A 24162-nucleotide genomic window follows, 5' to 3' on the forward strand; every position below is an offset into this window, starting at 1 on the left:
TTTAGGTTTGGTAGAAATTGAGTGCATAAGAAAGTAAGCTTTTTATGGTCTTGATTTATGAGGGCTGGACATTAACTATATCTGCCAAGAGGTGAGCAGCCCAGCAGAGCCTCAGGCGTTGGGGGGCTCTGTCACAGGCAGGGATGTTGGGATTTGGAGCGGTGCTGATGTCTGTTTTGGGAGGGAGCGGGAAGGAAAGTGGGGAAAAGAAAGATGGTGAAATTAGAGATGGGATTCGGCCAGAGACCTCAACGAAATTATGGTGGTGCCTCCCACCCATGTAATTCAAAGTAAAAACAATATTAAATGCTAAATATCTATAAAGAAGTCCAACAAAAGTCTGACTTTTCCCAGGATGAACACTTGAATTTGTGTGTGTGTGTAATCCTAAAAATCAAAGTCTTTTAAATATCAAATTACATATACAGTCTATGAAAAGAGAGCGAGCGCAGTTTCTGTCCCAGTTTGCCTCCAGTGGCAGGCAAGGCTGCGCAGGGCTGAACTGAGGGAGGGGGCAGAAATCTGACGGTTTATAGAGAAAAGTATAAGCAACGGGTGGGGAGGATCCAGAGCCGCGCGGACCCGGCAATCGCCCCTCCCGCGGTCTAGGGGACTCCTCAGGCCGGGACGCCGCCGAGGGGAAGCCCCCATCCGGAGGCGCCGGAGAACCCTGACCCAGCCCGGGGAGCCCTGGGAGTCGCGCTGGTGCGGAAGCGCCGTCCAGGGACCAAGGGAAACCTGACTTGATCGGAAAAGAGCGATCGAAGGGGAGACTAATTTGCCCTCCGGAGCCCTCGCTGGCTCCATCTGTCCGCCGGGGCGGGGTTACCGCGGGGGCTCCCGACGCTCAGCGGAAGAGAGGAAAGGGGAGAAGGCGACTCTGCGCGCGCCCAGGGACGCGGGCCCCCTCGGCACCTGGGAGTCAGAGTTTCGCGCCTGCGAGGCTGGAGGGAAGCTAAGAGGGGCTGAGTGAGAGACACGCGAACAGACGCACGCGGACAGGGCGGGACACGCGAGAGGCGCGCGGGACACAAAGGCGTGGAGGCTCCGAAGCCCGGCGAGGACAACGGGCGTTCTCGGCTCCTACCACCTCCTCTGCTCGCGCCGCCTAATCTGGTGCCAAATCGGACTCACCTGCTCCTCCTTCACCCAGAGGCGGTCCGCTTCCTCACCCCAGCCGGAGGTGATCTCACTTGAGAACAGAAGAAGCAAAGACACCGGGTTTTTGCCAGGTGTCGCCACTAAATGGCTGTGTTCACGACTTGTTTTGGCCAAGTTACATAAACTCTCTGTGCCTCTATGTTCTCATCTGCAAAATGGGATTAAAAATTGTACCTACTCATATGGTGTTGTTTAGGAACTAACAAACGAATGCGCTAAAGCGCTTGGAACAGTACCTCGCATAGGGGAATCCCGCCATACGTTATGGGTATCATTACTAGTCATTTATCCAGCAAACATTTGTGGAGCGCTCGTTCTGTGCGAGGCCCTGCGTTGGGTTCAGGGAGGCAGGGGTGGACTGGGTAGGTGCTATCAGGCAGTCTTAAAGTCTAGGAAAGAAATAAAACGGGTGGTGTGATAGGGTGATTGGAGAAGAGCTGTTTTAGGTAAAAGGAGCCAGCTAAGTCCGTGCCGCTCTCTAGGCCTCACTGCCTTCTTCGATTAAAAAAAAAAAAAAAAAAAAAAAAAAAAAAGACGGCTCTTAGGCGTTCTGCCCTCCGGCTCAAACATTCTGGCGCCGGAGCCAAAAAGTGGGAACAGGGCGGGGAAGGGATGTTCGCTGGGAAAGAGGAGGAGTCCAAGAGCCCTGCTTCTCCTTCGCCCTCTGGCGCCCCGCCCCTCCTCGCGAGGAAGCGCCGCGCGAAGTCTGGAGATGCTGGATGGTGCCCGGGATTCCACCAGGGAGGAGGTTCCGGGCTCCAGGAGCCGCCGACCGGGGCCAAGCTTCTCAGGGAGCTATGTATTCACACCAGGCACTCCTAGGGAGTGAATACTTCGTCCCTTGCGTAGCTGGGACGCATAGTGTGCAAAGCGGTTTCTTTTAAGCTTCTGTCTTGCCCCTGACAACCATGCCGAGAGCTGACAGGCACTGCTACCCTGACCAGACTGTGGCTCACAGAGGGAAAATGTTGATTCCACTTGACTCCAAGCCCTGAACTTGCCCCACAGCGCTGCCTTCACTTTTCTGAGTGTGAAAAATGTTTTAAAGCGACGAAATACGTGTCAGGCCTGGCCTTACATGATCTCATTTAATCATCAGAGCAATCCTGAGTCTTTTTTCCAGTTTTTCCAGTTTTACAGATGAGGACACCGAGGGTCAGAGCAGTAAGATCACTTACTCAAGTAAGAGATGGAGCAGTTATTCCACCCCAGGTCTGTCCACTCCAGAGTCGGAGCCGTTTCTATCTCAGGAAGAAAGTAAAAGAACTGGAACTCAAACGTCAGGCACACTGGGCCAGGCAGAGGTCACTCCCTGGTCCCCCCTCCCTGACTCTTCCTCTAGGTTCCAAGGGCCATGTCACAGAGCAACCTCTGTGTACCCATAACCACCAAAGGGTGAAGCACAGTTTCTTCTATTTAAACAAGAAGGACACCGGCTACCTTTAAATAAAAGCCTGTGATGCAGACCACCACCTTGCTCCTGATCCCCATTCCCAGGAAGACTTGCCTATCCCTGATGGCTCTGTTCCTCCCTACAAACCCTTGAATCCAGAGAGGATTCGGCTGGAAGGGGTGCTTTCATTTTACAAAACAAAAGCCTAATTCATTCATTCAACAGACATCTGGTGTCTGCCACTCTAGGCCAGACCTTGAGCAGAGTGCTAGACATGAAGTAGTGAACAAAACTGAGACTACTTAGGCACATAGAGAGGAAGTCGCTGGCCAGAGATAACACAGTTTAGGAACCCAGGACTCCTGCCACCAAGTTCTGCCTGCCAGGGCTTTAGCCACGCTGGAATGTGTATGCCTAGCTCATTCTAGATGAAGCCCCTGTTCCAGCCAGACAGTTCTCAAAGTCCCACCCTCCGGAGGCCCGATGAAGGTTTCCATGCAAACACCCCCCAATACTGACTTCACTTTCTTTTGGTACAAGTTAAAGACTCAGCTAAGTCTTGGACCGTGCGTGTTGCAAGATGACAGAATTAGGAAAATGAAAACCTGCTCCAGGTGATCTTAGGAGACACCCTCAATTACTCTTCAAAATAAATTTGGGGAAGTTTTACAGCTGGCAGCAGAGGCTTAGAGAAGGCGATATGACTTGCCCAAGGTCACACGGTTCAGACGCATATTAGGCTTGTGTAAACCCCAAACCTGCTAGTACCACCTCCCCACCCCCCAGAGGTCTGTGCCTCTGCCGGACGAGTGGCAGAGGCGACTGCACAATCCTGGGGAAACCACATCTCCGGTTGCTTCCTGAGCAAGCCGAAGAGCGAGGCGACGGCGCCACTCCGGCGCACTCAGGAGGAGGGAAAGGGTGTAGCACTTCGCTGACCTGGCTGCAGCTCTGGCCTGCAGGTAAGAGCTGGTCAAAATTCTCCAAGCGCCAGGGTCTCCGGCGCCTGCAGAAGACTAGGCGCAGAGGCACTGCTCGGAGACAGGACCTAGTGCGACTGGACGGTCTTGGAGCAGACCTTGCCCTCAGGAAATAGCTCCTCTTATCCCCGCCATAAAAGTCTCCCAAACTTTTGCTGTTGTCAATTTAAAAAAAAAAAAAAACTAAACTAAATAACGGCAGAGAACTTTTCAAAAAGAGAATGGAGGCAGATTTCCGTTTCTCTCCCGAGCCCGAAAATGCGAAGGATCTTCTTACCTGCAGGAAACCTTGCAGCCCGCAAAAGCGCATCCTTCTGGAGCGCTTCGCTTCGGTGCGGGACGCTCACGGTCGTCTCCTCTGCAGCCCGGCTGGGCTCCGGCCCTGTGTTTTATACCACTATAGGCAATTAATATTACATCAGCCGTATTTTAAATTTTCAAAACCCACAATATAATGTAATGGCATAAGGGCATTTATTATTAAAGGACACCCGATGGAGAGGGAGGTGGAGGAATCGCTGGGGCTGTTGTGCAAGGCGGGGGTGAGGGGCTGAGGCCCAGGGAGCTGGGGGAGATCAGCAAGTTTGCTTATGTGGTAGGGGGTGTCGCACTGCGCGGAGGGCAAACCCACTCTGCTCCGAATTTCGGGCCTTGGTTTGATGCCCCGGAACTCTTTGAGGACGAAGCAGGGAAATGTGCAGATGACTCCTGGACTTGGAGCTTTAAATTTTAAATCAGGAAGGCGTTTCTACGACTCGCAAATAAAAAGAGGGAGCGGAAAGAGAACAGGGAGCTGGCATCTATGGAGCACCTATTATGTACAGGGCACTATGCTAGGCGCTTTGCAGCAGATATAGCAGTATCCCCACAAAGAAGCCGAGGTGGACCACAGAGTAAGTAACAACCTGGATGAGAATTTCAGATGAATTTGAAATTCCGAGGGGGCCCCACTAGAATGTCACAGCGAATACTTTTCTCCCTCTTTGCCTCTATTATCTCACCTCCTCTCAAGCCCTTTGAATCTTTTAAAATAATTTGTTGCCTACTAAGCCCAAGCACTAGTAGAAGTCTTAAATGAACAATCTTACCTAGTTTTGACAATAACCTTGTGAAATAAGCATTGGTCTCTTCATTCTGCAGACAAGCAATCTTGTTGGAGAAGGTTTAGAGAAATTAAGAAATTAGCCTCAGGATGATTCTGCCAGTGAGTGGAGGCATTGGAAACTCGAATCCCCATTAGTCTGGCTTCAAAGTTTACTAGCTAAGTCAAGTTGAGCAGAGTCTCATAGATTTGCAGGCAGGGAAGCATGGAAGGAAGTACCTTGAAACCTCAAGTTCAGACACAAGCCTCAGGGTCTCCCACGAGGAGATCCAAGTGAGTCTGCCCTGGAAGAGGAGTGGGGAGAGGGGATGGCTGGGGGCTGGTCAGCAGAAACTGACAGCCCGGTCCTTTGGGGTTCTCCCTTTTACATCCTTTCCAAAGCTAGTACCCCTTAGCCTCTGAGAAAAAATAAAACCACTTTGATTCGGGTTGAAAAATAAAGCATTTATTTTAGAAGTTAATCCAAGGGGTAAAGAGAGAAGAAAACTTAATATTTTATTTGCGTCTATTCAGAGAAAGAAACCAAAGGTCACACAGCAACACGCAAACTACATGAAGCAACGAAAAAAAAAAAATTTGGGGCTAGAGGGGCTAGGGTGAGAAGGGTTCAGGCCGCTGGTCCCACTTCTCTTCCCTTACAAAACTATAAGTGAACTTCCACCGAAAGGTACCCACATAAAGGGAATGGAAAGAAGCATAGTTAAATAAATAATAGGAATTAACGATGTTAACAACAACAGTAATAAAAAAGCACAACGAGGTTAGATGTGTTGAAAGGACTTGCATATAATGCAGAGAAGTTACAGTCACTTTCCAGCAGCTGACTCCACGCTCAGCTGGCAATCTGGCAAGAACAGCTAGCTGGGGTCAGAGAGTCCTCAGCCGGCATGAACACTACTAACTCCCGCTATCCAGCAAGCAGTAATTACCCCTCAACACCAGTAGGTAGTGAAAGATGGTCGGAGCTGGAGCTGGCAGCTGCTTACAAACAGCCAAGCGATCCCAGAATTTTCAGTCGCCAGACTGGACCCACCTCTTTTGGAGTCGTACTCACCACGAAAAATAGCAACTTGGAGCCCGCAACTCCCTGCATACTTTCCCTGAACCTAATCTTCATGCTACCTTATGAGAATTTACGGCAAAACAAAGGATAAGATGAATAGAATTTAGGCAAGGACGGGAGTATAAGGCTATCCTTTGGAAACATACATGTACTTTATATACTCTAATAAATCTCCAGTGCATGTTTGTGCCCCTCTTAGACATCCTAGACTTTGTGTTATTATGGATCACTTCCTTTTTATCCCTTCACCCCTTGCCTAATCGCGCTTAGCAAAGTGGCGTTTTCACCCTAGCTTCGGGCGGTTGGGTCAATTCACTGTCCTCTGTTTTGGTGCTCCTGCTCTGAGGTCGTGCCGCCCCGTGCGCGAGGGCAAATTTCAGCACCACGGACAGCACAAGTACCCTCAGGCCCGCCCTTCTGGAATATTTTCCCAGCGCCAAAACTTTTTTTGGTGGGAATAGAAAGGAAAGAGAAAGAGAAGGCCGGAGGCAACCAAGCGGGACAAAGGGAGAAAGTCTGTGGCTTCGGAGGAGAGAACCTAACCTGCCTAGGAAACGCCTTGGAGTTCCCAATAACCATCCCCCCAACCCCGGAGGGATGAGCACTAGGCTCTTCCAGCTCCCGACGCTGCGCCCTGCCGCAGTCAGTGGACAGCCGAATACTTCATTCGTTTCTGTTTCTGTCTCTGGTTGCAGAACCAGACTCTCACCACGTTCTTTTTAAGGTCCAGTTTCTCAGCGATGGCCGCAATCTTCTCAGATGAAGGACGTGGCTGGATAGCGAAATAGGCCTCGAGTGAACGCTTCTCTGGCGCCGCGATGGACGTGCGTTTGCGCTTCCGTTCGCTGCCGTTGAAGAGCTCTGGCTTGCTGTTCTTCTCTCGGTAGGCGGCCTCGGCCTCCTCCAGCCAGGCCTGGAGCACCGGCTTGAGCGCGATCATGTTGTTGTGCGAGAGAGTGAGAGACTCGAACCTGCAGATGGTGCTTTGGCTCAGCGAGCCCACGCCGGGGATCTTGAGATTAGCCAGAGCCGCGCCCACGTCCGCCTGGGTCACCCCCAGCTTGATACGACGCTGCTTGAAGCGCTCGGCGAAGGCTTCCAGCTCGCGCGGGTCTGACTCCACGTCACTGAGGCATGCGGGCATGGCGCTGTGAGGCGCCACGGTGTGCGGGTGACTCATGCCCATGGCCTGGTGCAGGTGGCCCATGGCGCCCAGGTGGTGTGGATGGATCTGTGCGGGCATCACCGAGTGTTCCGGAGCGCCCAGGCCGCTCACACTCAGCGTGGGCGAGATGTGCTCCAGCAGGTCGCCTTCGAGGCCCTGGTGCACGGCGTGGTGCGGGTGAGAGGTGAGCGCGGCTGGGTGGGAGATGGGCACGGTGGACGAAGTGGACGTGCAGGGCACGCTGCTCATGGTATGGTAGGTGGCGTCGGGCTTGAACGGATGGTTCTTGCCGTGGGAGACGATATCCACCGCCGCCAGAGCTTCGGCGCGTGCCAGCAGGCTCTCATCAAAGCTTCCAAATATATTACCCTGCAGCTGCAAGCGAGAAGGCGCACAGCACGGTCAGTAGGGAATACTGTCAACACAGGATTAAAACACATTTTCAAGCAACCGAGATGCCTCTCCTCAAAGCCCAGGTCATAAAAATTAATACGGAGGCAGCAGCTCTGCTGGAACAGACGTGTGGATCAGAGACATGAATGAGAGAGAGAGAGCGCCGGGAGAGAAAGCGGGGGAGACAAGGAGAGGGGTTCAGACAGCGGCGATTGTTCTGGGCGACATGAAAAAAACATGAAGCTAGTGCCTGTCAAAAAATGTGCCTTAGAGCGGTAATTATGCTCCACTACGTACCTGCGGGGCTGGGAGACAGACTCGGCGCATGGCCTCGGAGCCGGAGTGCAGGCTGGAGAATTTGGGTTCTTGCAGCACCGGGTGCATGCCGAAAGGCTGCTTGGAGTTCATGGCCATCATCTTCGCGCTCCTGGCAGGGTGGCAGCGGGGGACATGGAATCAGGCTTGTCTAGCTCGCTTGCCGCGCTCCAAGTGAGCGCTGCTCAGCGCCCGCGCTCCCCTCGCCCTCTCGCTCGCTGCCTCCCCTCTCCCCCACCTGCTTCTTCACTCATCTTACAAGCAGCCTGCCAGGAAGGGCCCGGGCGCGCGCAGGCGTGCTCACGCGCCCGGGACTCGCAGGGGCGGCCCGGGAGGTGAGGCGAGACAGCAGCCAGCGGCGCGCCTTTCTACGCCCGCGGCGGCCACCCCCTCCACAGCCTTTATACCCGGGCCGGGCCTGGCCTCTCCCAGTCCGCCCCGCCCCGCGTGGCTCCAACCCGCCCGACCTTTCGGATTCTTTCTTCTTCGTGGACTTCCCTCCCCCCATGCCACCCCAAAAGTCTCAATCCTCTCGGTCCTGTCCCAGCTCGAACTGCCAGGATAAAAGGACAGCCCTGGGCTGAGCTGGGGCAGGAAGTTGACCCTACTCCAACTTCCCCTCCCCACCACACACACACACACACACACACACACACACACACACACACACTCCGTCGGCCTGGCTGCCGCCAAACTGCCCATTTCCAGGGCGCTCCTGGCCTCGCGCCCAAGCGGTCCACCAGAGTCCGGTCCCGTGGCGCAGCGAGGAGGCGCCTCCAAGCGCCCAGACGGGCCCGGGGGAGGGTGAGGGGCTGCCAGAAAGAGCCCCAGGTGACCCCTGCCCCCACTCCCCCAACCGCGCACCGAGGTAGAGGTAGGGGCAGTAAGGTAGGGGCTTTCTCTGTCCAGGAGTGGCTTCCTCCCCACGCTCGCCTTTCTTGCTTTCATTTGAGGGAGGCAACTTGGCCCACTCTCTCTTTTTCCAGCCCTTATGGAGTATTTTTTGAATAGTGACAGTTTAGGATGGCCCTCCAGGCCTGGGAGTCCTTCAGTGCACTTTTGCTGGGCAGCCAGAGCTTGCAAGCCCATTCCTCGTGACAACAGTTACCGTTTGAGAGTTCCTAACATGCGCTAGACAATTTAGAGTTTGCCCATGGGATTCTCATACCCACTGTATGGAGTAGGTGATGTTATCCCGTTTTACAGATGAGGAAATCAAGGGTCAGAGGGGTTAATGATTAGCCCATTCACTCACTCACCCAGTTATCCATCCATCTTACAAATATTTACTGACGGCCTACTGCGTGCAAGGCGCCTTAGCCTCTCGATCTTCCTTCCCGAAGTTTCGGAACTTGAGGGCTCTCGAAGTTAGTACTGCCCGCCTCCACCTCCCCTAGCCTCTTTTTCTCTCTACTTCCCTCTTCTTTCCTCTCCTTTCCCCCCCACTAGTAAACATCGTGAATAATGGATGGGGAATCCTGGACCTTGGCTACGCTGCACTCCGGTTCGGAGAGAACCCCTCCGCGTGCAGCTGTAACCCCTTGCCAAGGCCACTGCGTCGGCTGGGAGAGTGATCTTCGGGGCTTAGAGACCTCACCGTGCCTGCTATTATGCAGGGTATGTGCGTGCCGGCTTTCCCAGAATCTTGAAGAGGTGGGGTGGGGTGGTGGCGGGGACCATCCCTTAGCCCAAGAGGAGGCCCTGACAGATCCGGGCTCCCTCTTCCCCTCGGCGCCCTCCAATCGCTTTTCTCCCCATACGAGCCAGCCCCCTCCGCTGGTTCCCGCCCTGCGATGGTGGGAAAAAGACTCAGCCCAGGTGCCTAGAGCCAAGCGCAGCCCTTTCGCTAAAGCCCTCTGAGCCTCGGTTTCGGCGACTCTTAAATGGGAATTGCACTATCGTCCGCCTCCTTGGGTTCTGGTGAAAATGTTCAGAGTTAGGGTAAAAAGAAAAGCATTGAGCCACGAAATCGGTGCTCAGTCAACTTCCTCACAACCTGGTGCCATAGGGCTCAGGCCCTGACCTCAGATTCAAAATGCGCCTCTGCCTCTTTCTGGCTGAGACCACGACATATTCTCAACTTCTCTGTAGTGCGGTGTCCCCATCTGTAAAATGGGGATGATCATTTCTTTCCCATTGATTGTTGTGAGGAATGCACTGGGATAAGCACATGGCACAGTGCCTGGCACATTGATATCATTGAATGATATTCATATTCCATATGAATATTCATGTTCCTCTCTTCTTCCTCAACTTAAAGAGAAAGCATGTGAGAGTGGGGGTGGCCCGAGTCATCCCCCTGGAGCCCGGTTTGTCTGCAGGTGCATACTGTGGATCCTTACTCTCCATTCACCCAACACCTGCATTGTGCCAGACCCCATGCCAAAGGCTGGGACACAGATGTGAATCAGATTCCATCCTGGCACTCAACGAGTCACCGGTCTAATATTCACTTCAGAAAGTTAACTCTAAATTTGCCAAGCAGTAGAAGGGAAGTAGATTCATGAACAAGACACAGAGCACAAGGGTGGCGGGATTCTGGAAGTGCAGAATACACATCAGAACCATGGGCTGCAGGAGGGCTGGATTTGGGGCTGCATTCTGACATATTATGGGTGACCCTGACTGGACCTCAGTTTACCTACAAGGAGTGGGCTGGATAAGATGATTGCTAAGCTTTAACAAAGACTTCTAGCTTTGGCCGGGCGCGGTGGCTCAAGCCTGTAATCCCAGCACTTTGGGAGGCCGAGACGGGTGGATCACGAGGTCAGGAGATCAAGACCATCCTGGCTAACACGGTGAACCCCGTCTCTACTAAAAAAAATACAAAAAACTAGCCAAGTGAGGCGGCGGGCGACTGTAGTCCCAGCTACTCAGGAGGCTGAGGCAGGAGAATGGCGGGAACCCGGGAGGCGGAGCTTGCAGTGAGCTGAGATCCGGCCACTGCACTCCAGCCTGGGCCACAGAGCGAGACTCCGCCTCAAAAAAAAAAAAAAAAAAAAAAAAAAGACTTCTAGCTTTAACAAAAGACTATTATTCTGGTTAATTTGAATGAAACATATTTTCAGCATGTCAGGAACTTAATCTCCAGGGACACTCAACTCCCCAGCACTGAATGCAGCATTATTTTATCACTCACTAGGATTTAAGACCACTCAGTATTTGTTTTCTTCCCAGTGCTGGAAGCCCAAAGGGAAAGGGGGAATGAAACAGAGAGATACATGGTCTGTATCTTGCCTGGCACCATGATACCCTGAGACCCATACTCACTCCATAATACCCTAGTTGTCTGTGAAGCTGAACCCCTAGAAACTGGGAGATAAAGGATTCATATCCATTCTCTTTCTCTGCTCTGTCCTTTCAGGGGTCTGGGAGATACTGGCCAGCATAGAGGTCAGGCATGAGTCAGAAACAGAGCAAAACCAACTGGTCCTCGCACGCCTCCAAAGTTGACCTTCACCTTACCAGCCCCTAGTCCAGCATCCCCAGGCATTAGGATCACAAATCTAGAAACACACCTGTGTGGGGTCCTGTGTGTTTTAGGGTTTTCCCCATCTTCCCCTCTAAGAAGGTCTACTGGCTGTTCTAGGCAGCCAGTGGTGAGACCACACTGATCCTTAAGGACCACTCTTTTTGAGAAGGCCTTGGAGATAACAGACTGGAGACTGGAGAAGAAAAGAGGGACACGACCATAGAGAAAGCAATTGGAAGGACAGCCTTAGACAATAATTCGTAACAGCCTCTACACTTTCCAGAATTTGTAAACTTAAATTCTATAAGGTGCAAAACTAGTAAAATAAATGAGTAACTTTATCTGGGTGGATAAAAGGAAAGACTGAAACTGTGGTAAACTAGAGAGCACTTACCCACCCCCTACCACCACCATGGCATTAAATTACAATCACACACACACACACACACACTCATATCATTTATGGACCAAACGAAGTGTGTGAAGGTCCATGTAAGGACTATGTGGGCATTTATGCAAGTAGCATCGAAGGGAGAATTTTCCCCATTCAATAAGCATTTCCGACTACCTACTAACAGCAGAGCCTTGTGGAAGGCCTTGCAGATATAGAAGACACTGCTTCAGGAGCTCAGAGTCTAGTAGAGACATAGATTTGCCACATGTAAGGCTAAGTCAGGGCACAAAGCACTATATCCTCCAGAAGGACTAGCCTTGTAGAGATGCAAAGCAGGTAGGGGCCTGGGGACAGATGCATTTTCCTGTGGGCCAGTGGTTCTCAATTTTAGTATAAGTAGGAACCATCTGCAACCTCTTAAAATACACCACCACAGGCCCACACCCAGAGATGTTGACCTCAAAAACTAACGTGCTTGTTAATAGACATCCATGATTTTGGATGCAGAGGATTTGGGACTCTCAACTTGAAAAACTTAGTCTAGACCCTCGTCACCTGCATCATCATCATTATTATTATTATTATTATTATTTTAAAATCCTGCCCTTATTATGTAAGTTTCATGAAGACTCAAAGAGACTTTTCTTTCTTTGAGCTTCCGATGTCTTTTGCATCTTCCCTTATTATCTCTTAGTAAGAACGTGATGTTTTATGGTCTCTGCTCCTTGAAGAACTGTCTGTGTTTCCAGTGCCTATGTCTACAGTCCAGGCAACATTAAGAGCTTGATGTAATTCATGTTGAATTAATGAACTCCGGCCAGGGGGGTGCCGATGATGATGGTGACAAGAAGGGCCATTTATGGAGTGGCTCCTATGTACAAAACTCTGAGCTAGATGCTTTAGAAGTGTTGTACACTGAGTCTCCAAAATCAAGCCTGTGAGGTTGATACCATTATCCCCAATTTACAGATGAGAAAAAGGAGGTATAGAAAGACTGAGTAAGTTGACCAAGGCTACACAATTAGGCAGTAGTTGCATGGGGATGGGAGCCTTGGTTTATCCGACTCTGGAGCTCAGGTTTGTTAGTTAGTTAGTCCTAACTGACATCCTGGACTGCCACTAGTTATCCCGTCTCCCAAGCCCAGGGACTGAGGGAGTAGGGTGAGCAGGTTTTACTTCTTTTCTTGCTTCCGGAGGCTGGCCAGGCTCCAGGCATGCTTCCGGGCACAGGTTGCACTTGGAGAAGCCAGCAGCTACCCTCACCCACCTTCATTCCCAAGCCCTACATTGGAGAGTTGGAAAAGGGGCAGGGAGGGTGGAATGGGAGATGGCCCCGATAGGAGGGCCGAACTCAAGATGCCATCGGGAGGCGAGGCAGCTGGTGGGGCTGCCTGGCCAGGTGTTCACAGCCGCCTGACTTGCCTTCCTCTCCCTTTCTCTGGTCTCCTTTCGCAAACTTCTCACATGTACTCGCCGCCTGCGCAGCTGCTGCCGGACTCGTCTGTCTGCCGCTGCCTTGCATTGTCTGCAAAGGGGCTCAGAGGATCCGAGACGCCCAGAGGGATTCAGGGGCCAGAGGCCGAGCGTCCATAAGGGCTCGGCACGTGCCTGGAGCCCTCCCCTTCCCCCGCAGATGCCCCGCCATGGACAGAGCCCTGGGACTCAGGCAGTAGGACTCCAAACAGGTTCTTGCCGCCTCAGTTTCCCCATCTGAAAAAATGAGTGGACCCAGCTGAAGGATCTCTGATACACCTTCCTACTTTCATTCTTTTACTGAACATATATTTATTGGGCAACTATAAGGCAGCCACCATTATAGGAGATAGAAATTTAGCTTTAAACAAGACAGACAACCCCTCACTCCCACTCACTTCACTCCCACCTCCCACTCACCTCAGCCCATGGAGCTGAGGCTTCTGCAGAAGGTAAGGAATAAAAGAAGATAGCCTTGGATAGTGATAATTGCTACAGAGAAGATAAACCAGAGCACTGGAATTGAGAGCGTATGGGTAGAAAAGGAAGGAGTGACCTTTGAGCCAAGGCCTGAAGGATAAAATGGAAGACATAAGGAACAGCACATGCAAAAGCCCTGAGGTGGGAGCCAGCTCAGGAAGTTCAAGGAAGAGCAAGAAGGCTCAAATGGCTGGAGTGTACTGGGTGAACTGGGAGCTTTCTGATGACTCTGCAGGAACTGGGTTGTTAAGGTCCAGAATAGAAGAGAAAGGTTCCCAGCTTTTCTGGATTTATTCTACTGCTTCATGGAGAATCAAGATCAATATTAAGATCTGAGGTGCCATTGCTGAGGAGGCTATTTCTAATCATTTCCTACATTCAGTGCTTGGCTGTTTTATTCTGCCCTCTCCACCCATAGGCCCTGCTGTGTGTTCATCTTTGAGCTCCAGACTTGAGAATATCTGTGTCATCAGCAGCATGGCTAGCTCTGTGCTATCTGGACTCAATGAGTCCATCCTGGAAGATGAGGACTGGTTTTGCTCTCCTCTTCTGCAGTTCATAGACGTCTTAAAGTTCAAAGCCATGAGGTTAATTCCCCATGTGACCTAATGGGTTTTCATCTCTTCCATGGCCAAAGAATTAGGTCATTTCTCTTACCCAGCCAGCTTGAATGTTAAGAGGTGGTGGACAGAGCACCGGAGGTGTGGATTCTAATATGGGTACATGGCTAACCTGCCAGGTGACCCTAGTTTCCTGGCCCTCATGGGATCTGAGCCTCAGTTTCCTCATCACTACAAGAGGGTTAGGGAGACAGGCTCCATTGTCCCCTCTGGTGGAGATAAGTCAACATTCTAAGTGTGGATCTGGGAAAGAGGATGGAAGCCAAACCCATCATCATAAATGGAAATCAAGTTCTGATGGTTCTGTAAGGTCCTCTACAAGTAGAGCTCTGTTGCCTCACGTATTCATCAAATACTCACTGACCTCCTCTGTCTCCAGCTTGTGCTAGGTCTGGGCATACAGTGATGAATGGGTTCCACATGATTCTTGCTGCAAGAAGTGCAGAGTCTGCTGCTGTCTTATTCAGCCCTCGCAGTAACTCCCCAGAAGTGAACATTACCCCCTCAGCCTTTCTTTATAGGTAAGGAAACTGAAGCTCAGAGAGGTGAAGTAACTTGTCTACCAGTACACACCTCATTGCTTCATGAGCTCTTATTCAGGTGCTGGTTCTGTACATTCTGTCAGTTAATTTTCACAGAATCCTACCTATAAGTTAGGTACTGTTATTCCCTTTTTTTACAGAGGGAAGAACTAAGACTCAGAGAAGTTAAGTGAGCTCCAAGATATCACACTGAATAAGTGATAGGGATAGGATTTGAACTCAGGTCTGCTGATCAGAGACCACAGGCTTTTGCCACATAGTATGCAGTCTCCAGGAAAAAGAAGCAAAACTTCTTGCCACTTGTTGACTTCCCCCTTAAGCCCTGGACCCAGCGAAGAGAAGCAGAGCCTTTAGCCAGTAAAATAAAACAAAAACTAAAAATGAAAAATAAAAGAAGAAGAAAAAGAAAGGTAGAAAACAAAAAGAAAGAGAAAACAAGTGAAGGTTTTGCTCCCATCAGGGGGGAAATCGGCATCTTGTCGCCTAGCTCCATGCCCTGATTTATGATAAAAAATTTAGAGGAAATCATTTATATTTTAAAGGATCTAAATAGCTGCATGAAAGTTTTATCTAAAGTGCCACTGTATTTATAGGCAGTTCTTCCATGCTGGAGGTAATTAATAGATGTATAAATCACAGGCCTGCCGGCTCCCCTGCCTGCCTGGCTGGATGGTGGCGTGGGTCTTGGTACTTGGGGGCCATGTGAGATGGGGCAGAGAGTTGCAAAGAGAAGGGCACCATAATTCACCCACACAACCCCACCCGTTGATTTGGGGAGCCTTTGCCGAGGTCCCAGGATTAATTCCCACTACACTGGTAGATGCAGATGGGCTGCGGTTCCCCACTGCCCAGCTTCTAGTCCCTTTCAAGAGTTGTCAAAAGAGAGCATGAGAGGCCAGCCCCCCTTCTCTGCCAGCCCTGCAGGGCCAAGGAATTTGCCGCTCCAGTCTGGCAGGTTTATAACTCCAGGAGGTCCTGTTCAATGAAATGCTGGGCTCTCTCACTGCTCCACCCCAACTTTAGCCAAACAACCCATTTCTCCCTCTGTGCCCCCTGCTCAACATGCCACGTGCTTGTTTTGGAAAAGGGAGTCGGTTGCAAGAGGCCGACAGCTCTCAGCTTACTTTAATTACGGCTGTGAAATATTGATGGTTTTGGCTCTCTCTCTGGCTGCCACACCTTAACAAGCAGGGAGAGAAGCCCAGGGACGAACAAGTTAAGGAAGGCCAGATGGTTTCCCTTCAGAAAAGCCATACAGACTGAGGGAGGTGTCAGTGCCTGAGATCATCATGGAGTCCTAAATAATTGATGGGTCTCTTGAATTTGAAAAGGAAAAAAAATGCACCCAATTGGAAATAACAGTGATGACTCATTCATGGTTGAACCTTTGGAAATGGAGGGAGAGTGTGTTCACCTGGTGGGCTAGGAGTGGAGAGGCTTGGGGACAAAGAGCAGCCATCTTGGCCCTCTTGCTTCATTGAGTTCCTTCCAGCAGGCCAAACTGAGCGGCCTTCTCAGTTGGATGTAGGGCAGATAAAGCCTTCTTCACACAAACACACTCCTTTTTACTCCTTGGGGGACCAGAGGTGGTAGGCATTCCTTATGAAGGAGAAACTAAACAGCTCTCTTATTTTAAAGCTCTTTCATTTCCCATCCTCTGGTAATGTATCACCAAAAAGTAGGTTTAAGAGAAACTTATACAGTTACCTCTTTATTTCAGTATCATCTGTGGGGTTTTGTTTTTTGTTTTTTGGCTTTGTTTTTTGCTTGTCCTGTAGCCTTAAACACAGCACTACTGAAAGTTGCCAGCCTGGGGAATCAAGATATTTTGACCTAGTGAATTCCTGTGTGGGAGCTGAAGAAGGTGGATTGTTGGTGATGGTGGCACTAGTGGTGGACACCTCACATTCCAAGACCCATGTCTTCTGTCTGGTTTAAGCCATTTGGGGTGAAATGGAGTAAAAGATTATGTCAGTTTTTGACATGATTTGACCTTGACATATTTTAACACATTAGCCCAGAGGGGTTTTGCAGACTCGCTGTCACCTTACTATTCATCACTTTACAAACAAAACAAAATACTTACAGCAAATACCACCCCATTCTGTTTCTTCCAATGTATATTTATTTAGAATTTATTATATTTCTCAAACAACTTTTTTCAAACTAACAAACAAGACAATGAAGGTCTGACCCAATCATGAGACTTAGCATCTAAGTTCTAGTAAATTACAAATATGAAGAACCTAGAAGCTCTTCTATATGATTTTTTTTTCAGACTTTGTTTTCTTTCTGTAAGAAGGGTAATTTATCCATTTTTTTTGCTCTTGCATCTTCCTGAGCAGTGTAGAAACTTTTGCATGCACTTGCAACTGAGTCTTTTAAAATTCAGAACCAAGTCTGGTGGTGAGTAGAAGGCTCTGGAAATGGATGTCATATTCTAAGGTGTTGTAAACTTCATAATATGGTAGATAGGTACTCTGTTACATTTCATTTCACGTTTATAACGTCCTTTTTCTCCAAAGAGCACATTATACATAACCGGCCAGTTTCATTGCCAAAGGAAATGACTGCATCGTTTGTGAATAAGTGGTAACTCTTCGTGATCAGAGAGATTTTGATAACTGCTATGATTGGGGGGTGGCTATGTGGTGGAGAGTGGCCAAAAGGCTTGCGTGAGTCAGGCAAACCTTTGAGTTGAGAAGACCTGAATAGGAAGAAGGAACCAGCCATATGACAATCTTTAGGAAGAGTCTTCTAGGCAGACAGAACAGTTAGGGCTGCACCTCAAAATGGAAATGGGTTTGCATGCTCACGGATCAGGAAGACGGCCGCTGTGCTGGAGCCAAGAGAACAAGGAGGAGAGGAAAGGGAGATGAGTTTGGAGAACTGAAGAGATGAAATAAGACCTTAAAAACCATGGTAAGCAATTTATGTTTTGTTCTAAGTGCAGTGCAAGGTTTTAGGCAGGATAGTGTATTTTGATTAAAAGTCTCTTTAAAAAGGGCCAGGTGCCTGTATTCCCAGCACGTTGGAAGGCTGAGGCAGGTGGATCACTTGAAGCCAGGAGTTTGAGACCAGCCTGGCCAACATGGTGAAACCCTGTCTCTACTAAAAAACAAAAATTAGCCGGAAGTGGTGGCACATGCCTGTAATCCCAGCTACCCGGGAGGCTGAGACACAATAATCTCTTGAACCCAGGAGGCAGAGAATGCAATGAGCCAAGATCATGCCACTGCACTCCAGCCTGGGCAACAAGACGAGACTCCATCTCAAAAAGAGAGAGAGAGAGAAAGAAAAGTGTCATAAAAGAGGCAGAACTCAGAATAGAGGCAGGCAGGTGGCAGGGACGTTTGTTTTTCCCCCGATAGACGCATGGCTCACTGTCACACTTCCTTCAGGTGTCAGCTCAAATGTCACCTTCTCAGTGAAACTTTCCTGCATTTCCTCTCCTGTTTTATTTTTCTCTGAAGTACTCATCATCTTATATACCTTATAGCTATATTTTATTTAGTAGTCTACTGTCTATTTTCCTAATAGAATATAAGCTTGATGAGAGCAGGGACTTGACTTTAGACACTTCTGTATGCTTACTGCCACAAAAACTGCCTAGAGCTCAATAAACATATGCTGAATAAATCAATTAACCCGAGCTGAGTTTTGACAATATCAAATTTTTATGTATGAAGAGAGTCACTGTCTGTACCATCGGAGAGGCATATATTTTGAAAAGTTTAGCTCCATCCATATCCCCTTTTCAGACCCCCATGACTAAGAGGGGAGGTCACATAGATTTTTTGTAGTCTTAGAAGGTATCAAAAGTGAGTGGACAATGTGGACATCAACCTTGCCACATAGCATGGTCCCATCGTTCTGTGGCCTTCTTCTGTTCTTCAACCATGCTAACCTCATTCCCATCTCAGAACCTTTGCCTTCATGGTCCACTATTTAGAATCTTCTTTCTTCCACTTTTTCACCTGGCTGGCTCTTCCTAGTCATTCAGTTCTTAGCAAATGTCACCTCATCAGAGCGGACTTCCCTGACCTTCCCTGACGGCTGATCAAAATTAACTACCATCTACCCCATCCCCGGGTCAGTCACTTTCTATCCCATTACTTCATTCTTACTTTTCAACCTAGCACTTACTACTACCTGAAAATAACTTGTTTCTTTACTGGTTTACTTTTGCACAAAATCACCTGTGAGCTGTCACTAGAATATAAGCTCCATGAAAGCAGACAAGGCTAACCTTGTTTGTCATGAAATCTCCAGTGCCTGGCACACAGGAGATGCTCAATATGCGTACTGAAAGAATGAATAAATGAATAAGTGAGTCAGACAAGCAAAGTTTGGCCTGGGGCTGCAGAGTAAGTGATTGGCATTGCCCTGGAAACCCAATTCCCAGTGCCCTCCTCCCGCTTAGACCACATTGCCTTCCCGATGTATGTGGGAAAAGATACCTGAAAAGATAAACAAGAAGAGCTGAAACTTTTCTAAGCCCAAACTAAAGGGGAAATGCTGAGCTCTTGTGGAGGAAAGAGGAAGCGTGTCCTGGCTTCGGGAGGATCACTGCTTCCTTTGTTCACCTGAGCCTGTGGGTCAAGAAAGCAGATTTCTGACATCATAAAACTGATTAGGACAAAAAAAAAAAAAAAAAGGCGACACTGGCTATGACATGACTGTTCCATTGTACAATCTGATCGAGGAAATGTTTCTAGGATTACCCAGACAGTCAATTATTCATGAGCTAAACGTCCAGGCATCAATTACCTGGCTTGATGCTCTTATTCATTAAGGAGATTGAACAGCCCAACTTAACAAAGCTGGAGAAAGTTGCTAAGTAACAGAAGTTACCTGACCAGCCACAACACTGCAGCCTCCACAATATGAGTCGTTTCATGGCAAGAGAGGGTCTGGGGATCACCAGCAGGCGAGATCAAATGGTAAACCCCACCGGGGCTAGCTTCAGCTTTAGCAAAGGGAAGGAGGCTGAGGGTGGACAGGCTAAATTTGGAGAAGGCAGAAGGAATGTGCAAGACATAAGCTAACTCATCTTCTCCAAATGAGGTGGGTGTTTGCGAGGAGGAATACAAATATTTCACCACACAAATTAATTACTATTTAAGTAAGAAGTCAAAGATGCTTATCAAGCATTTAATGAATGAAAGTAAACTACAAGTATAACCAAGATTTCCCCAGGTGATACAGATTCTTGGGTTTTCTCTCCAGGAATCCATCTCAGAGTGAGTCTAAAAATCATTCTAAGGATAAGGAAATTTATAAGCAGGATATAAAAGTTTATATAGAAAACACCGGGCTTTATTTTTTTTTAATTTTTTTTTTAAAACCGACAGTTTATTTGGGCCATGGTTGAGGGCTGTGCCCAGGACACACTTCCCAGGTTGCCTTGGAGAGTGTTCTGGGGAACAAGGGGGAGGCTCTGGTTTTCGAAGAAAAAAGGATGAATCAGGAGAGGGGATATCACAAAAGCTGTTTGTCAAGAATTCTCTTTGGCTTACAAAAGTAACATTGGTTAGTAATTAGCTACACATTGTTGAACCAACCACAGGATGTATGGCTTCTTTTTTTTTTTTTTTTTTATGCTTTAAGTTCTAGGGTACATGTGCATAACATGCAGGTTTGCTACATATGTATACTTGTGCCATGTTGGTGTGCTGCACCCATCAACTCATCATTTACATCAGGTATAACTCCCAGTGCGATCCCTCCCCCCTCCCCCCTCCCCATGTTAGGCCCCGGTGTGTGATGTTACCCTTCCCGAGTCCAAGTGATCTCATTGTTCAGTTCCCACCTATGAGTGAGAACATGGGAACACCGGGCTTTATATACTCAACATAATTAACTTTCTCCTTGTAAAATCTTCCTCCACTTTATATAAAACTATAGTCCCCTCGACTACTACCTCCAGTGCTTGTATTACTTTTATCATCAGAAAAAAGGCTTCTATATTTTTAGACTTGAGCATGTAGATCTTGAAGAAAGGAGTTTGTGTTTTGGACTTCAGTGCATACAGCATTTGACACAGGGTCATCAAAATATCAGGATGCTCACCACACCTGATGTGTTGACACTAGACACAGGGTGGGTATAGGGCCAGCTACATAATTTGCAGGGCCCAATGCATAATGAAGGATGGATCCGGCTGGGCGCGGTGGCTCATGCCTGTAATCCCAGCACTTTGGGAGGCCGCAGTGGGCGGATCACGAGGTCAGGAGGTCGAGACCATCCTGGCTAACACGGTGAAACCTAATCTCTACTAAAAATACAAAAAATTAGCCAAGCGTGGTGGCAGGCACCTGTAGTCCCAGCTACTTGGGAGGCTGAGGCAGGAGAATGGCATGAACCTGGGAGGCGGAGCTTGCAGTGAACCGAGATCGCGCCACTGCACTCCAGCCTGGGCGATAGAGTGAGACTCCATCTCAAAAAAAGAAAAAAGAAAGATGGATCCCATTGTTCAGAAATTATTAAGAATTTCCAGGTGGCAACAGCAGAGCATTTAATCAAGTACAGGCCCCCTAAGCACAGGACCTTGTGCAACCCCAGTTTGCACACCTGAAGCTGGCCCTGGGCTGTAGGGTTAAGAGCACAGGCTTCCAAGTGAGACGCATCAGAGTGCAAGCCCGTTTTATACTTACTGTCTGTAAGTCTCCATGTTCTCATTTGTAAAATGGAAATAATAATAGGGTTTTGTGAGGATTAAACAAGATCGTGCCTGGCACATGCTGACCACTTCATCAGAGATAATTATCTTTAATGCTGTGGAAATGTTAATGACAAGTCGGTGACTATGGGGCCAGGCTTTGCCAAGCCTGGTGCTAAGCACCTGCATAGGGTAACTTCAATAGAAGCACACACAAAAAACGAGGCAAACCCCTTTCTCTTCTCACTTGGGTATCACCTAGTCTCAGTCTTCAGTGGAATTCCTTTCTTCCCACAGCTATTAGCATCTGAGAGGGACCTGATTTGGGTTGATGTAAATATTTCATGGGAGGTAAGGCTGTTGCAAGTTTGATAACTAAGGTTCATTCCGTGTCAAAATAATTTGGTTTATTTATTCATTAAATACTTTGATAGTCATACTGAGCACCTGCCTTATCCTGAGCACTTCGCCAGACATTGAGGAGGAAGCAGATAAATTACATACAATTCCTATCCTCGGGGAGGGGGAATGGGCATGGGGACATGCATTCCAGAAAATACTGCCACCAGCCCTTCACATGACTGACTTGCTCACAGTCTTTTTTTTTTTTTTTTTTTTTTTTTGAGATGAAGTCTCGCTTTTGTTGCCCAAGCTGGAGTGCTGTGGCGTGATCTCAGCTCACTACAACCTCCGTCTCCTGGGTTCAAATAGTTCTGCTGACTCAGCCTCCCAAGTAGCTGGGATTACAGGTGCCTGCCACCATGCCTGGCTAATTTTTTTTTTTTTTTTTTTCCACTAGAGATGGAGTTTCACCATGTTGGCCAGGTTGGTGTCGAACTCCTGACCTCGGCTGATCCGCCCACCTCAGTCTCCCAAAGCGCTGGGATTACAGGTGTGAGCCACCATGCCCAGTCTCACATTCTTTTAGATGTCAGCTCAAATGTCAGCCCCTCAGACAGGTCTTCCTCAACTACCCCCCTACCAAGAAGACTACCCAAAGACCCTGTCACACCACCCCATATATTTCCTTCCTAGATCCTACTGACTTATTTGTAAACTAGGACCATGTCTTGTTCATCTCTGTATCTCTAGAACAAAGACCTGACTTGCATAAGAGAACAGTAAATATTTTTCAGCAAATTAATTAATCAAGTCCTAGAGGGATTTGATGGTGGCATGGGAACACAGAGGACGAGCATGGTGCTCTGCCTGTAGTCATTACCGAAGGAGGTGCCATTCACAGGAGGTGCCATCTCAGATGAGCCTTCAGGGATGAGAAGCAGCTCGATGGGCAAACAAAGGTGGGTGAATCCAGATTGAGGGGACAGCATGTACAAAAGCAAGAGGCCCAAGAAAGCTCAGGAACCACAGGTGTTTTAGGAGGCAGAGGGGCAAGGGTCAGGTGACAGGAGGAGCAGGAACTAGATCCTGAGATGGAAATGGGAACCAGATCACAAAAGATCTTGCATGCAGTTCTGAGGAATCTGAGTTGTATACTGTGGGCAATAAAGCATCTTGCATGTATCTGCCTGCCATATGCCAAGCATGAGCTAAGTACAAGGGATACAGCAGTGAGCAAGACGTAACATAGTCCCTGCCCTCAGGGAGCTTACCTTTTAGAAGGAAAGACAGACATGACATAATTATTTATGATTTTATCATTAAATAAAAATAATCAAAAGCACTGTGATTACACATTACAGAGAAGAACAGGGTATGATAAGAGTCCATAACAGGGAGGTCTAACCTGGTCTGGGATTACAGAAGCGTACTCCCTCACCCACGGCACCCACTCCTTTTGACTTTCAAATCTCCTGGAAAAATCCATCACTTGATGCCAAAAGTTAGCTTAAATTTTTCCTACGTGTGCCAATGGGGAAAAAATATTTCACATATCCTGATGAGCTCAATTAGTCCATTCCCAGAAGGATATATTTGGTCTGATGCCATTTATATACAATTTTAAAATGTGCAAAATGCTATTATTGTCTATGGATACATACAGATAGTATAAAGACAAGGGTAAGACTGATGAGCACCGGGCAGTATGGTGGCTCCTTCCAGGACAAGGTTAAGGAAAAGAATATCACTGGGGAGGTTCAACTGTTTTTATAGTGTTTTATTTCTAAGCTGGGGTTAGAAACATGAACTTATTCTCTACACATTTTATAATTTGAAGTATAGTTTCACTTTCTAAGAAAAAGTTAACTAGTCTATACTGAGGAGTTTTTTGGTTGTTGTTTTTGTTTTGTTTTGTTTTTTGAGACGGAGTCTCGCTCTGTCACCCAGGCTGGAATGCAGTGGCACGATCTCGACTCACCGCAACCTCTGCCTCCCTTCTCCTGCCTCACCCTCCCAAGTAGCTGAGATTACAGGTGCCTGCAACCATGCCTGGCTAATTTTTGTATTTTTAGTATAGACGGGGTTTTGCCATATTGGCTAGGCTGGTTTCAAACTCCTGGCCTCAGGTGATCGCCCACCTCAGCCTCCCAAAGTGCTGGGATTATAGGCGTGAGCCACCGTGCCCAGCCTACATTGAGTATTTTTTATTAGCCATCATTACTGTTAAAGAGATTGTGTCATCTGTTCTTCAAAAGAATATAAAAAAAGGAAATATCCATGTGGTATCAATTCTCTCACGTATTGCAGGGTAAATAAACTCCAAGCCCACACACATTTTTATTGGGTAAAAACTTTCCTTGGCCTGTAAGTTCTTATCAGGGCTTCTGTATATAAAACAAGTATATAGGAAGAAAGAAATGCTCCTTTTATTTATTTTACTCTGTCCTTATAAAAGCAACTCTTCTTCTAAACTAGGATCCTTTGGTGACTGGCCGGACCCCTGGAAATTTTCCTTTATCTTTATTCTGAAAACAGGCAACTAAAATGAAAAGCAATCCAGCAAAGGCAGAAATAGCTGGAACCTCAAATTGTCACCAACAATGCCA

The 24162-nt window shown here is 48.3% G+C and overlaps 1 protein-coding gene across 1 annotated transcript; it reads right to left on the minus strand.

Moving 5' to 3' along the window:
* Positions 1-5059: 5059 nt before the first annotated feature.
* POU4F3 (POU class 4 homeobox 3) lies at positions 5060-7948 on the minus strand. Its single transcript, XM_008014851.3, has 2 exons — positions 7555-7948; positions 5060-7239 (listed from the first exon to the last, which is right to left on the minus strand). Exons 1-2 carry the CDS (start codon positions 7672-7674, stop codon positions 6343-6345), a joined length of 1017 nt encoding a protein of 338 aa, XP_008013042.1. The 5' UTR covers positions 7675-7948; the 3' UTR covers positions 5060-6342.
* Between the last annotated feature and the right edge of the window lie 16214 nt (positions 7949-24162).

This window comes from Chlorocebus sabaeus, chromosome 23, assembly GCF_047675955.1.
Source record: "Chlorocebus sabaeus isolate Y175 chromosome 23, mChlSab1.0.hap1, whole genome shotgun sequence".
Classification (NCBI taxonomy): domain Eukaryota; kingdom Metazoa; phylum Chordata; class Mammalia; order Primates; family Cercopithecidae; genus Chlorocebus; species Chlorocebus sabaeus.